Genomic DNA, 13,725 nt, shown 5'->3' with positions numbered 1-13,725 from the left:
GTCCAAGAACGCCAAAGTCACCAACTGTATTGTCGCGAATGACCCAATCCTGGTAGTCTGTCCAGAAAATAAGTAAACCAAAATCGATCCCTTCACAGCAGAAATGCGAGGCAAACAAACGCTCTCTTCATACAATAATATCTGATGGAAAATACTAATCCAACAGGAAAAATGCTCGATCGTGAAGCCCACGTTTAAATACACAAAAAAAGGGGAGAGAAATCCTCTTCCACAGATACTGAACACCACCAGTAGTTGCTACGTACCTCTCAACACCAACAGCCAGCAAAGTGTAACGTATAGAAAGGCTGGGCTAGCAAGTACGGTTGATGCACGGATTCAACAAACTTGATATAAAATGAAAAAAGCAATCCAGCACCCGAAAGATGGTAGCGAAAAAAGTTTGACCGGTTTCAGCAATGTGCTTTCATCAGTGGTTTTACATTAATTACAAATCTGAGGCTACTGTTTGTAGAAAATCCAACAAAGCAGTGATGACATCATTTCCTGTAGACAAGAAATCAATGAAGAAATAGAAAATAAATAATATATATAAATATATATAAAAAAAGTGGATGGAAAATAGGAAATACACACTCCTGGGATCACTTCTGTGTCTCTGCTCGACAGTGGCACAGGAAATAACTTTCTTGGGTGGCGTAAGCCAGGGGACCTTGTTGGCTAGGCTTACGTCGGCCCTTGGGCCGATAGCCTACTACCTACCTATGAACCTGTGTGAGAGTTAAGTCATCTAATTTCTTGTATTTAGTGTCACTGCTACCAGTGGGGCTTGAAATGGATTCTGGAAAGAAGGCATCCAAGCAGTACAAGAATGATGGCCATTTTATGAAAAGCATATTAAAATGTCATAGTAAGCATATGGTGATTTAATGCATTAAAACAGATGAGAATACAAAGATGCAATGAAAAAAGTCTGTTACAGGGCTGAGTTTTTTTGTAAGATGCACAGGAGAACTTGAACAGAGACTAGCTGACTAAAGCTTGTGGGAAGGATTAGAAGGAACATGTTGAGCAGAGAGGAGGACTGAAAGTGTGCTTCACCTATTTTGTTGTGAAAGAATAAAGAGGTAGGATAGCAGCTTGGAGAAGAGGAAGAAGAACAGGAATTGTAGGATGGATGGCTGAAATGGCATAGTAAAAAGGGGAATCCATGCTCCTCTGTTATTTCTGTGTCATCTTTCTTCACAAGTTGTACTTGGAGATTAATGCTTGGGCTTGTGGGCATTTGTCAGGATTTTTTTTTTTTTGCATTATCAGAATAAAAGATTTTTTGGGGGGGTGCAAGAATGGAGCAGAGAATTGCAGGTCATTTCGCTGTGCTTTTATCTTTGGGAAGGTGACTGATGGACAGCCAGATTGGTGGTGCATCATGATTTTACACAGCAAAGAGTTCAGCAGCTGATGTGAATACAGGTCTTCAGAGTTGTAGCTCGGCAGAGCCTAGTTTCTCTGCTAAACTTTGATTTCAGGAATGCTGTTTATATTGCCGTACTACAGGCTGGTGGGAGAAGGGACCATAACTGGTAGTCATATAGCTCCTTATTTATATTGGGAGTAAAATGTTGGTGTTTAGAGGAAGTGTTTAATGAGAGACTTGTAGCCAGTGGACTGCTTTAGGATGACATATTGGCAGCTGTCCTGTTCAGCATATTTATTTCTCATATAACATCAGGAATGTATAACATACCAGCTCTGTTTAATAATGACATCACAAGTGCTGCAGTAATCCAGGATGCTATCAGCATGACTGGGAAAGGCAAGTAGAATGGATACGTGTGTGTGTGTGTGTGTGTGTGTGTGTGTGTGTGTGTGTGTGTGTGTGTGTGTGTGTGATATAATCCAGGTTGATTGACAAGTATATGTTCAACAGCTAATCTGTTAATGTCATTTGATTGGCATATCAGCTGATTGAAGCCACTCATGCAGTGTGATGTACGAAGGTGAAATGTTGGTCAGCATAAGGATTTGGGGGATTCTTGTTGAGTTGAACATAAGGAGAGGAGGATAAATCGTGAGACTGTCATGTCAATGCTAAATGCAGTAACAGCACAGAAAATGATAAGCCAGAATCCTTTATAGCTTTGTCCTTTTCTTCATGAAATCCCCATAGCACCTACTCTAGTTGCATTATCATATTTATAGATTTTTTTCTTTAAAATTTTCAAGAGGCTACAATTATGTCAGTTGTTTACATTTCATTTCTTTGAGTGGAGTGACTTTCTTATTTGGGAATGTAAATTTGTATATTACCACATACATAGTTTTATATCCTTTTTTATCAAATTATATCCCACTTTGAGTTTCTGATGCTTTGAGTCCTTTTCTTCACTGGTGCTTAAATAGTTAACATTCATTATTTAATTGTCTCTCTCTCTTCTATGCTAGTAAAGGGTCAGTCCATTCACACTTCTCCAGTCCTCAAATGATCTTAAATTTCTGGGATGAAAAAAAGATAAATGGTTTTGCAAGTTGTACTATTTTTTTTTTTTTTTTATTAAAAAATGGACTTGTGGGTAAATGGGAGCAAGTGGAAGGGTACCTGACAGTTCTTAATTTTTTTAAAGCTTTTTAGTTTTTGATTTGAATACTTTAGGAAGCAGTCATAGAACTAATCAATTTATTTTGCTTCTCTTGTTCAAGTCTGTTTCAGATAGGTGGAGATCTTGAAGATTTGGAATCAGTGTTGAATAAAACTGAAAAGAAACGCGTACTTGGCTCTGGGTCTTGCTCGGCTCTTGTTAAACTGCTGCCAGGTAATGCTGATTTGCTGGTATCCCATGACACCTGGTCTTCATATCAGACAATGCTGCGGATTGTGAAAAAATACAACTTTGCATACAGGACATCATTAGAAGGTAAGTGTTTTTTATGGTCCAGCAAATGTCAGGCAGCGGGCCTGTCAGCTTGAATGTAAAGCACAGATGCAAGTACTTTGCTGTAAAGAATTTTCATGCCTTAATGCAGTCCTGTGTCTAAACTCTCTCTGAGATAGAACAAAAAGTGCTATTTATTTATCTCTCTGAGATAGATATACTGATTCTTTGGAATAAAATAACATATTGGTTTTAGTCGGTATTGGTTTCAAGTTCAGAAGAAAGGAATTTAAAGCTGATTTAAGAATTCCGGCTTCAATAGAAGGGAAAGCTTCAGAGTGTTTGGTAGACAAACCTGGCAGTGATGATCTGATTTAGTGAGTTGTATAACAAACTCCAGTAGTCACTGTGTTCCTAAAATACGGGATGTGGTCGTCACAGTAGCTAGCGCATTATCTCAAAACTTAAAATGCAAAGTGCTGCAAGAAGCTGTGCCTTCTGAAGTGTCCAGAGCTGTATACACATACTGTAAGCTGACTGTACTTCAGAACAAGCAGTATTCATTAGGGTTGGTCTATTTCAGGATTTCATGTTTGTGTCTGGGGTGTATTGACTTGTGCTTTGTGAAAGCCAAATTTAAGTTTCCACTATCCTACCAGTTTTTGTATCACTGGTTTAGTGTCTTGTTTTGTAAAGTAATATCGCCTTGGTCTTGCTTATTTGTACTTTGACCTTGCCTTTCATATGTGGTGTGTTTGCATTGCTAGTGACTTCTGAGTAAGGAAATGCTCCATATTGTCAAAAATATTGTTTCATTGTAGTTGTGAATGTAGCACTCTGCTCCTTTCTTCAACATGAGTAGTTATTGCCAACGTGTATCATTTATTACATTTTTAGTCCAGGGTTTTACACAGTAAAAATGAACCATGGAGTCGTAGAAATGGACCAAAATAATCTACCCAAAATTAGCTCACCTTCTAGCAGGTAAAGTCCTGAATAGCTAAAACTGCTGGATTCAAACATTTAAAAGCAAAATGGTCCGACTAGGGCAGCTGAATCTTTCTCATTATAGTCTGAGTAAAAAACAGAAAACGCAGGCATCAGGAAACAAAGTCTGAATTTTGATCACCACATCTATTATATAGTCATCAAAACCATCAAGAATTTGTGCTGTCCTAACAACCACCTGTATCGGTACCCAGCCTACTTCTCTGTGGTTCTAATATCCAGTCAGTGCAGTTTAAAATTTTTTTATGTATATATGGAAGCGCTACAGAATCCTGAAAGCCCAAAATCCTGAAAACCCACAGGATACCAACACTTACTATATTCCAGCACAAGTACATACAGAAACATATTACTCTTCAACTATATGCAGAGGGGCAAGCCCCCTGCACCCCCATGTGGGGTGCTGCACCCCCCCACACCCCCTGCTTCTTAAATATAACAACTCCCAGATTGCACTTCAGTACACTAAGTGCAATCTGTGAGTTGATATATTTAAGTAGTAGGGGGTGTGGGGGGGGGCGCAGGGGGGCTTGCCCCCCTGCTTATACTTGGAGAAGAGTAATATGGCTTGTGTTTTGTTTCTGTATGTACTTGTGCTGGAGTATAGTAAGTGTTGGTATCCTGTGTGTTTTCAGGATTTTGGTCTCAGGATTTTGGTCTTCAGGATTCTGTAGCGCTCCCGTATATATATGCATGGCTACAGAAAATTGCAAACTTTGTTGCAAACCCTGAAAGTCGAACTGCAAATTTCAGTGGTAGTCTCACAAATAACATAAGTATCCATCTTGAGTGAGGTGCTGCAAAAAAAAAAAAAAAAAATTCCACCCACGCCAACCCCCAAAAATCTCTGGTCACAAAATCAAAATGTAATAGTGACACAAAAGTCAATAAATCATCGTGGGGCTTCGGCAGTCTGTTTCTGTGGCAAAAAGGAGCCCCACTTCATTTGACATTAGTGTAAAATCAAAGTCCCAAAAGTTCCATTTTATAATAAAAGCTAATCTTGAAATTGATCTACATTTGCTCAGTGTCATGCTAACAATTCTACTCTGTACTCTCCCTCTCCCAAACATTAGCTGGAAAATACCATCTAAATATAGTAGCTTTTTCCCTTCCTGTTTCTCCTTATCCTATATATTAACACCCCTCTCTATTTCCTTACCAATTTATCACATCCATTTCTTTACTTTTGTAAATATTTTTCATTCTTCCTAATTTATCTACTTCCCATTTTTCTGACTTATTTCTTTTGCAAGCATTACTCCAAGCCTAGTATTGTGTATAAATATTTCAGGAACTAAAAACTTACTATGTACTGATTTATTGTCTCACTGCATTTTAATTTTTAACATGCATAATTTGTATGCCAATTTTATTTTCTGTATTTTTATACTAGAGTACCTCTCCAAGTCTACTGAAAAGGGGAATTTTTTCCACCACTTAGATTATCTCATTTAAAAAAGGCAAAAAGGTTCTGGCAATTATTTTTTGAGCTGTTGTGCAAATAATGTTGCAGTCTTAACACATTTGTGAAGAGGTGGTTTTTTCAGTACTTTTAGTTGCATACTGATGTGTAATTTCACCATGACTGTTTTATTTTCTCAACTTTGTTAAAAAAAGAGTTTCTTGCCTGATGTGAAAAACACAGAATCAGAAGTAAGGCCATAATGGAAACCACTTTTTGATATTTTTTTTGTCTTGGAAAGTATATTGTGCTGTGCTGATTCAGTACAGTGATGGAGGTAAATATTTGATACACCAGAGTAAAAAAAAAAATTGCATGCCCAGATCACACAGTTGCTACTTACCACTGACTTGCTTATGATTGAAAACTTTTGCAAAACAGCAGGGGAGAGAGAAGTTTTGTTCATGTCACTATATTAGTCTGTTGACAAAGGAATTGCCACTTGGAGGTAGTATTCTGTGTAAAACCAAGCAGTGACAGAACACAAATTGTTCAGCTGCATTTGAGAATTTAACTGGCCAAGATTTCTTGTTGGAAATGCAACATACTCAGAAATTCTCTTCCCTTCACTAAGTTATGGAATGTTGCTGCCCAGATTAGGTCATAAGCACACATTTTAAGGTTCAAATCATGAGAAATGGTATGAAAAATTGATTAAATTGGGCTGAACATGGCTTCGTCTAGCTGTTTATTGTCAGGAGAAGAAAAGATGCAAAAACTAAAGCATCTTCATATTTTAAGGGAGTTGTACACCTACCGTCTGTAGGATAAAACTAGTACATGTGACTCCTTTCCAATTATGTGGGCTTCTGGAAAACATTTTCTTTCTGCTTGTGATAGATAATGCATGTAAAAGAATTAGAACTGAAGGTCTAGTCTCACGGCAAAACACTGACATTTCCATCAACTTTAGTGGTTTCTGACACCAGGAATTCACGTTCAGGGATAGAACTGCCTAGCTTGCTCATGTTTCATATTTCTTTCACTTGTAGTGTAGAATGCTAAATGTTAGACTGTTTGTGATACCGAAGGAAGTGCTTCTTTCTGTATTTCCAAATGGTGAAGCAACCAAAGAGCAACAGCAAGAACTGTCACACTTGCATTCAGTGCAGCATTTGGGTACAGTACGGAGTAATGCTAGTAGTATTAGTGTGGAACACCACAGTAGCATTTCTGCTGTCGACAGTTCCAGTGAGCTGTAATAGAAAAGGTCTGTTACCATGGAAGTTGCTCATAGTTTTAGGAAGCAGTGGACAGCCTTTGGTACTGAGAGACTCAAGCCACACTCCTTGAATGGAAAAATGAAGAATAAGTTTTCTAAAATAGAAACTAGCCATCTTGCTTGTATCTAAACATTTTTCATCCTGTCAGTTGTAAATAAGGCAAGATGCATTCATTTGATCACCAACACAAAATATTCAGTCTGAAAATGTGGAAAACTCAAAATACTGAAAATGGGAATTTGTCCTTTCCTAGTGTTGTGCGAGCCTGAAATTGGTATATGTAATTAGCAGGGATTGTGGGAGGTGCTGGGGGGCTTGCCTGCCTGCATTAAACAGGTGCCATTATTTCAACTTTTTCACATTTTCTGAGGCAATATTTTGTGGTGTTAGTCAAATTAATGTATTCCAAGTAAGGCGAAGGTTTGGCACTGAGATGATTAATTGTTAGATTCTGGACGTCAGCTAGAATGTAGATATAACTGTGCATTTCCAAGCCCTAGCAATATATTCTGCAGTGGACTAACAGCTAGAGTAGTTGTCTTCATGACCTGTATAGAAGCAATCATGACGGGACTGTAGGGGCAGCAGGTGCATATGCATCCATGAAAATGGTAAGAAATACCAATCCATGACAGAATGTCACTTGTCTGCAGAAACTGTAACTGGCTGGTAAGGTAATTTACCAGATTGGACCCTAGAGTTGAGGCACCATAAGGTTTTCAATCTTAGATTTATTCACTTAGGTGCCTTTCTTCTTACTTCAAAGAACCTTCTGAATTCAGTTTATACACAGGCTTCCTGCTGCATAGTTATAACTTTATGCTGCTCTGTGTCTCAAGGGCAAGAAGCTGTAGAAAAGAGGTGTTGGTATGTCTTTTTACCACACCTCCAAACAGCAGGCTGTGCAAATGCTGTTATAAATGGAGTGAAAGAAATTGCTATTATAAAAGTGATGAGATTCAGTGTTATTCTGAAAGGGCCAAATGAAAGCATAGAGGACTTTCGTGGCTTGAATTTTCTTCACGTTTCTGCTCTAGTGATGATATGAATGCAACACATGTAGAAAGTTTTATATTTCCATTGTCTGTCACCTCAGCAGTGGTGTTGCAGGACCTCAGCTTTGGTGTTTCGTTTGAGTAAAGTGAAACAATGAACTTTGTAGCAACTTGTGGCTATTGAAGCTTGTTAGGGCAGCCAGATATTTATGTCCATTATCATTATTCACACGTGCAATACATAGAACAAAGGACTGGTTTACTAGATTGTAGACACAGTTGGCATAAAGGTTAAGGTCTTTGCCTGCCTCACACAAGGTTCAAGCCTGATGGCTGGTCAGTGCTTGTATGGAGTTTGCATGTTCTGTGTGTGTCTCTTTGGAGTTCCTCCAACCTCCCAAAAACATGCTGGATGTTTGTCTCAAATGTATGTAAGCATGGATCTGTGGACAGTAGGGTGGACTCTAGATGGAAAATCGGAGGAAGAGTTATATTGACCAATTGCTTGGAGCATTAGCTTTGGTGTGCAGCATCCTCCTAAATAGGAGAACATGGATAATGGACTATGCACTGTGTCAGGGCTAGCCACTTGATGGTGTAAAAAAAAAACATTGGCTGTAAGTGATTGAGTTGCATTGACTAATGTCACCAAAAATGGGCATGACTATTTACTGGTGATAAGTGGATTGAAAACCTGGCCTACTGAGACCTATGCCAGGGACCTGTGCTAAAGGTGGGAGGAGTCTGTGTGTGTCTGTTGCCCAGCAACCCTGAGCCAATAAGCTACTGGTTGGCTGGTGTCAAGTTGCTAAGCTTGGGTTACCTGGGATAGTTCTATTGTGTGACAGCTGGATGCAAGACCAACCAACCTGTCAGACATGAATTAAAGATTGCTAAACTCTGTATAGTTTCACTCACTGGATACAGCATGGAAGTAGATTATATGATTATAAGGAGGAGGGTGGACAAAGGGCAGTGCAGCAAAGCCACTGGTCTTGAGATCCAGAGCCTACTATTCAGGAGGAGGAGTACAGACTAGAAATGGTGTTGGAATTGTGATGAGGGAGAGGCTTCAGAAGACAGCATTAGTGACAGGCTCATGGCAGTCAAACTGCAGTGTAGTGATAGGGCAAAATTCATAATCTCAATCTATGCCTCACAGCAGGGTTGTGATAGTGAAGAAAGGACTGCATTCAGACAACAGTTGTAGGACCTACTAAGTAAAGCAGAACAACAAGAGTTGGTGTTGATAATGGGGGATCTGAATGCACATATCTGTTCTGCCTGTGTCCACATGGGTGGGACAGCAGGAGTAAAGGAGATGCTATTCTAGACTTGTCTGGCAAATGGCTTCATGATGGCCAAGACATGGTTCAGCAATAGAGATAGGCACAAGATCACATACAAGAGTGGCCAACGTGCAACTCCAGTAGATTTCCTTCTAGTAAGGAAAGTGCATTGAGCTAGAGTATGTAATTGTAAAGTCATGCGTAGTAAAACAGTTGGAACACAGCATAAACCGCAGGTTGCCACAATCTGCTGCAAGCAGTGGTCAGAGAAGGTTCTAAAATCAACAGAGATTAGGAAGACCTGGAAGTCTGACTGGAGAGAAAGCACTAGAGTTCAAGGAGATAGTCTAGGCTGTTGCACCTCAGGAGGCAGAGAAAATAGGTAGAGTTGAATAATCTCAAAATGGCATCTGTGAGGACTGCAGGACAGGTATGCAGTTGAGTCAGATATGAAAGTAAAGTACATAAAGAAACTGGTGGTGGTGGTGGTATGCAAGAAGTCCAGGAATTCATCAAAAGAAAGAATGATGCAGAAAAAAAAGTGGAAGACCATTAGGCTAAGATGGAGTACAGTTTGGATAACAGAGTGTAAGAGTGATTGCAGTATCAAAGAGCAAGGCATCATAGGCACTCTACCATCTTCTGGAAGGTAACACAGCAGATGCCACAAAAAAACTCTCATCAGGTTGCAAGGCCAAGACAGAAGGATGAAAGATGGTAATCAGGCACCCTTCATAAAGAATACCAACAGCATATTACTCAGCAGTCCACAGGGCATCAAAGGCAGATGGAAGGAGTATTACTATTAGCTTTTAAATGAAGAAAACCCCACAGCTGTACTGCTACTGCTCCAGACGCAGCCTATGGTGAGGGAAGAAGAGGAGCCCACACTAGAAGTATAAACATCACCAAAGAAAATGAAGTCTGGGATAGCAGTAGACTCAGACGAAGCCAAGTCAGATATGGTTCAGATGTTGGATGAGTTAGGGGAGAAATAGCTCTAGAGGTTATTCATAGCAGTAGGGAGAGAGCAGTGTATCCTAGGTGACTGGAGAGTAAGCATTCTAGTGCTACTGTACAAGAACAAAGGGGGTATTCATAATGCTTGGTGATATAGAGGTATTAAATGCCTGTCAAACTGCATGAAAGTTCTAGAAAGGGTGACTGATAAACTAATATGTAGTGTAGGAGAAAGTAAGTTGGGAAATGAGCAGTTCTGATTCAGATTAGGATGCAGTACAACTGGCAGTGTTTGCAGAGATACAGGTAGTTGAGAAGAAACTAGAGATGAGGAAAATTCCAACTGGGCATTACTAGACTTTGGAGAAAGCATATGGAAAGGTCCTAAGAAAGCTGATTTGTCAGTCTTGATTGTTCAAAGTCCTGGAAAGATTGGTTGAATTACTACAGGCTATGTACAAGGACCCAATGACACAAGTGCGGACAGTGTTTATACACATTGAGGATTTCCCAGGGGGGATGGGTGTGCATCAGGGTTTGACTCTGAATCCACTGTGTTTATATGGGTGGTGGACTACATTAGCAAGGAGGTTGAGGGAACATCAACAAAGTTGTTGTATGCAGACGCTGTGGCATTACTCACAGACTGAACAAGAACTTCAGCAAGTGATAGGGGAATGAATGCAAAACTGAAAGTGCATAGGATGAAACTGAGTACAGATAAAACAGTTATAATAGCAAAAAATGGAGGAAATTATAAGAAGTTTGAAATTGAGATAGAATTGTGGAAGACGCTGACCGATTTCAAGTTTCTGGGAGGGGTAGTTAAGGAGAAGAGAAGTCTGAATGATGAGGTCAAAAGGAGGCAGCCAGCAGGCACAGACCATCAGGGGTAGTGTATGACAGAAGAATGCTAAAGAAGCTGAAAAATAAGGTGTACAAAACAGTGGTATGAACAAGGTGTACAAAACAGTGGTGTGACGAGTACGACTGTATGGTATTGAAACTTTGGCAATGAAGGCAGAGCAGTTGAGGAAACTAGAGGTGATGGAGATGAAGTGCAAAAGACTGGTAGTGGGATGCACCCAGTGGGACAGACTAAGAAATTAGGACATTAGAGCAGAAGCCCAGGTAACACTAATTGCAGAGATGATCAAAGAGTAGATTATGGTGGCTTGTGCATGTGCAGGAAAGCAAAATACAATCTGATGAAGATTTGGGATAGAGAGGAATAAGGAAAGAGAAAACAAGGGCATCCAGCAAAGAGCTGGATGGATTGTGTCAGAGAACACCTGCGACAGTCAGGCAGGACCTTTGAAGAAGGTAGGAGAGTGGCATTTAATCCAGAGATGGCGACGACTGAGGCAACACCCGAAAATGGGAAAAAGGGGGGTGATGACTATGGTGGTGATGATGATAGAGACGTGTGCAGGTTTGCATTACATTTCAGCAGTGTTGTCATTTTGGTCAGTAATGATTATACACACTGTTCTACACCAGTGGAGAACTAGTGTCTTCAGCCTAGACTTTTGTTTGTAAAATTGTCTCCTAAGCAAAACAAATAGATTGCCATTTTCTAAACTAGTAAAGTAGGAAATTGCAGGCATAGTTTTGAATCTTTTGATTTAAGACAAGTGTATACATGCTGGATTCTCTTCATTCTTCATGATCAGAATACATTGTGAACAAATCAGCAGTCAAGGATTTTTGTTTTTCTGTATCTAAGCTGCGTACAGGATGTGTGAAAAGTGCAGTGGGTTGTCATTCACATCAGAAATTTCAAAACAAAGTAGCAAATGGTTGGGTGGTGGATACCCAAAAGTTGTACCCCCTTAACTGTTGTGTTATAGTAAGGTATGTTCTCCCAAAGCAGTATCTCTTTTTTTGTTGCTAGTGAAAAGTGATCCTTAAAGCACCTATGAGTTAAAACAGAATGTGAAGGGACCATATGAACATGAATGTGCCCACTGACGCACAATTATCAATGTTACTACTGATTTAAAGCAACAACTTGCCTTGAAGAACATCTTCTGGAATGGGGTTGAGGAATTTATCAACACTTGCAGGGCATTGTCATTCCCATCAGTGAGTTGCACTTGGATTGTATGCACTATGTATAAGTTGGATTTAATCCATGGCCTGTATCATTTACTTTACATGTATTTTTTTTTCAAAACTCAGCACAGTTTAACTTTCTCTTTCCAGTACCCGGAGTCTGTGCTAAATAGCCTTTGGGGTTTGCAGAAGCTAGGATTTCGGAATGAATATTATAATTCCAGTTCTCCTTCATTGGGATCTTTGGTTTTCGGCTATGTGATGTCAGGCTCTATACTTGGCATATTTTTTTTTTAAGTTGCACATTATAAAGTGGTTTAAAATTGAGTGTATTATTACTTCATATCAGCAGCTTTAGCTGCATTGTTTACTTCGTCTAATAATGGAGGAATGTCGTACATTGAATCGCACAGAGCAGGCAATGCATCATTTAGAGACTATCACAACACTGTCTACAGTAGGTTTTTAATTGGAGAGAAATAATCAGTAACATTAAACCAGTAGATGACAAAGAATGTAGTCCGTTGTTGGGATTCTTTGCCACTTTCTTTTCACAGCTTGCCCCTGTGTTGACTGATTTGACTTGTAATGTGATGTCTCCATTGGGGAACTTTGCTGAATTGTCACTTGTCTACTATCTCCACTTTACAGCATGCATTTACAGAGGATTTTCCTGCATTAGCAGTATAGTTGCTACCAAATGTGCTTTTTATTCTTGTCCGCGAAGTACTGATTACATTATGTCAAAATCTGTGTAGTTTTTAAGTAAAATTAGATGTATTCCTGGGTGTCTCTCAAAGATTTCCTGCAAATTTCATTACTAGATTACTGTCTCTGTAGTCTTCTGACTATTTTGTATCAGACCCTTATGAGACTTGGCTCCCCTTCCTGAATCTCATTGTCTTGTTTGATGTTCAACAAACCCATTGCATTACTAACCTACGGATAGTAGAGCCCTCCCACTGGCAGTATGTCAAAACTCAGAAGTCCTCCCATTGCCTGTCATGTGAGAGTAAAGGGCCAGTCACCAGGCAGGGACCAGGACAGCTCTTCACATTCACAGGCTGTATCTATTGTTTTCTTGAGACACAGTTGGAGAAAGATTTCTGCAGCTGCACCTCTCCTGTTGATTTAGGCTGAAGAGCTCAAGTAAGAGCAGTAATGGGGACTGATATTGGACCTTTTCTTCCGGAATACCCTTTCAAAGTCCCCAAGTTCAAGATGCTCACCCTGCAGACAATACAAACCTGTTACTGGACAACTGTTACATGGTGACATTGGACTTCAAAGAAGCCTATCATATCCTCATAGCTGATCTCTTCAGAAGGTGTCTGAGATTTATTTTGTTTGCTTTTCAGTTTTCTGTATTACCTTTTTGCTATTCACTGCACCTTGAGTATTCACCAAATGTCTTGTTCCATTAGTGGTCACTGTCCGATTTTGGGCATTCACATCTTTCCATACATGAACAACCTGCTAATTTATGCAGAATCTACTTCCAGGTGTTTGGAATCACTAGAGAGGGTTTCAGCTCTTCTCTCCCAACTAGGGTTGAAGTCAGACATTCTGAATTCATGTCTCACACCCTCACAAAGACTCATCTTGGCCAGTCTTCACATAAGGAAAAGTCAGTGGTATGTCAGAAATTGTTGGACTCTGCACCTACATTTCCTGGAATCTCAGTTGTTGGTGCTTACCCCTTCATCAGGTGAGAGTTACAGATGGGGAGAGAACAGTTTTTTTTTTATCAACCCAGAGCTTCCTTTCTCTCCTGTGATGCCAGTGCAGTCTGTTTAGACAGATTTGTCTGACTTTGCATGAGAACTGTGTCATTGGGGGTTGAAAGCATATACCGCTTGGGAGACCAAGGACACATGAAAGCATATCAGTATAAAG

The 13,725-nt window shown here is 39.8% G+C and overlaps 1 protein-coding gene across 1 annotated transcript in view; it reads left to right on the top strand.

Moving 5' to 3' along the window:
* The window catches only part of PLBD2 (phospholipase B domain containing 2), a 634,614-nt gene that overhangs the window by 287,859 nt on the left and 333,030 nt on the right, over positions 1-13,725 (top strand). Inside the window, exon 5 of the mRNA XM_044068270.1 lies at positions 2,662-2,876. Within this exon, the coding sequence (XP_043924205.1) occupies positions 2,662-2,876 (215 nt within the window). The remainder of the gene's footprint in view (positions 1-2,661; positions 2,877-13,725) is intronic.

This window comes from Protopterus annectens, chromosome 4.part0, assembly GCF_019279795.1.
Source record: "Protopterus annectens isolate FY-2018-M chromosome 4.part0, PAN1.0, whole genome shotgun sequence".
NCBI lineage: Eukaryota > Metazoa > Chordata > Ceratodontiformes > Protopteridae > Protopterus > Protopterus annectens.
Note: the sequence above shows the minus strand (reverse complement) of the source record. Positions and strands in the feature narration are given on the sequence as shown.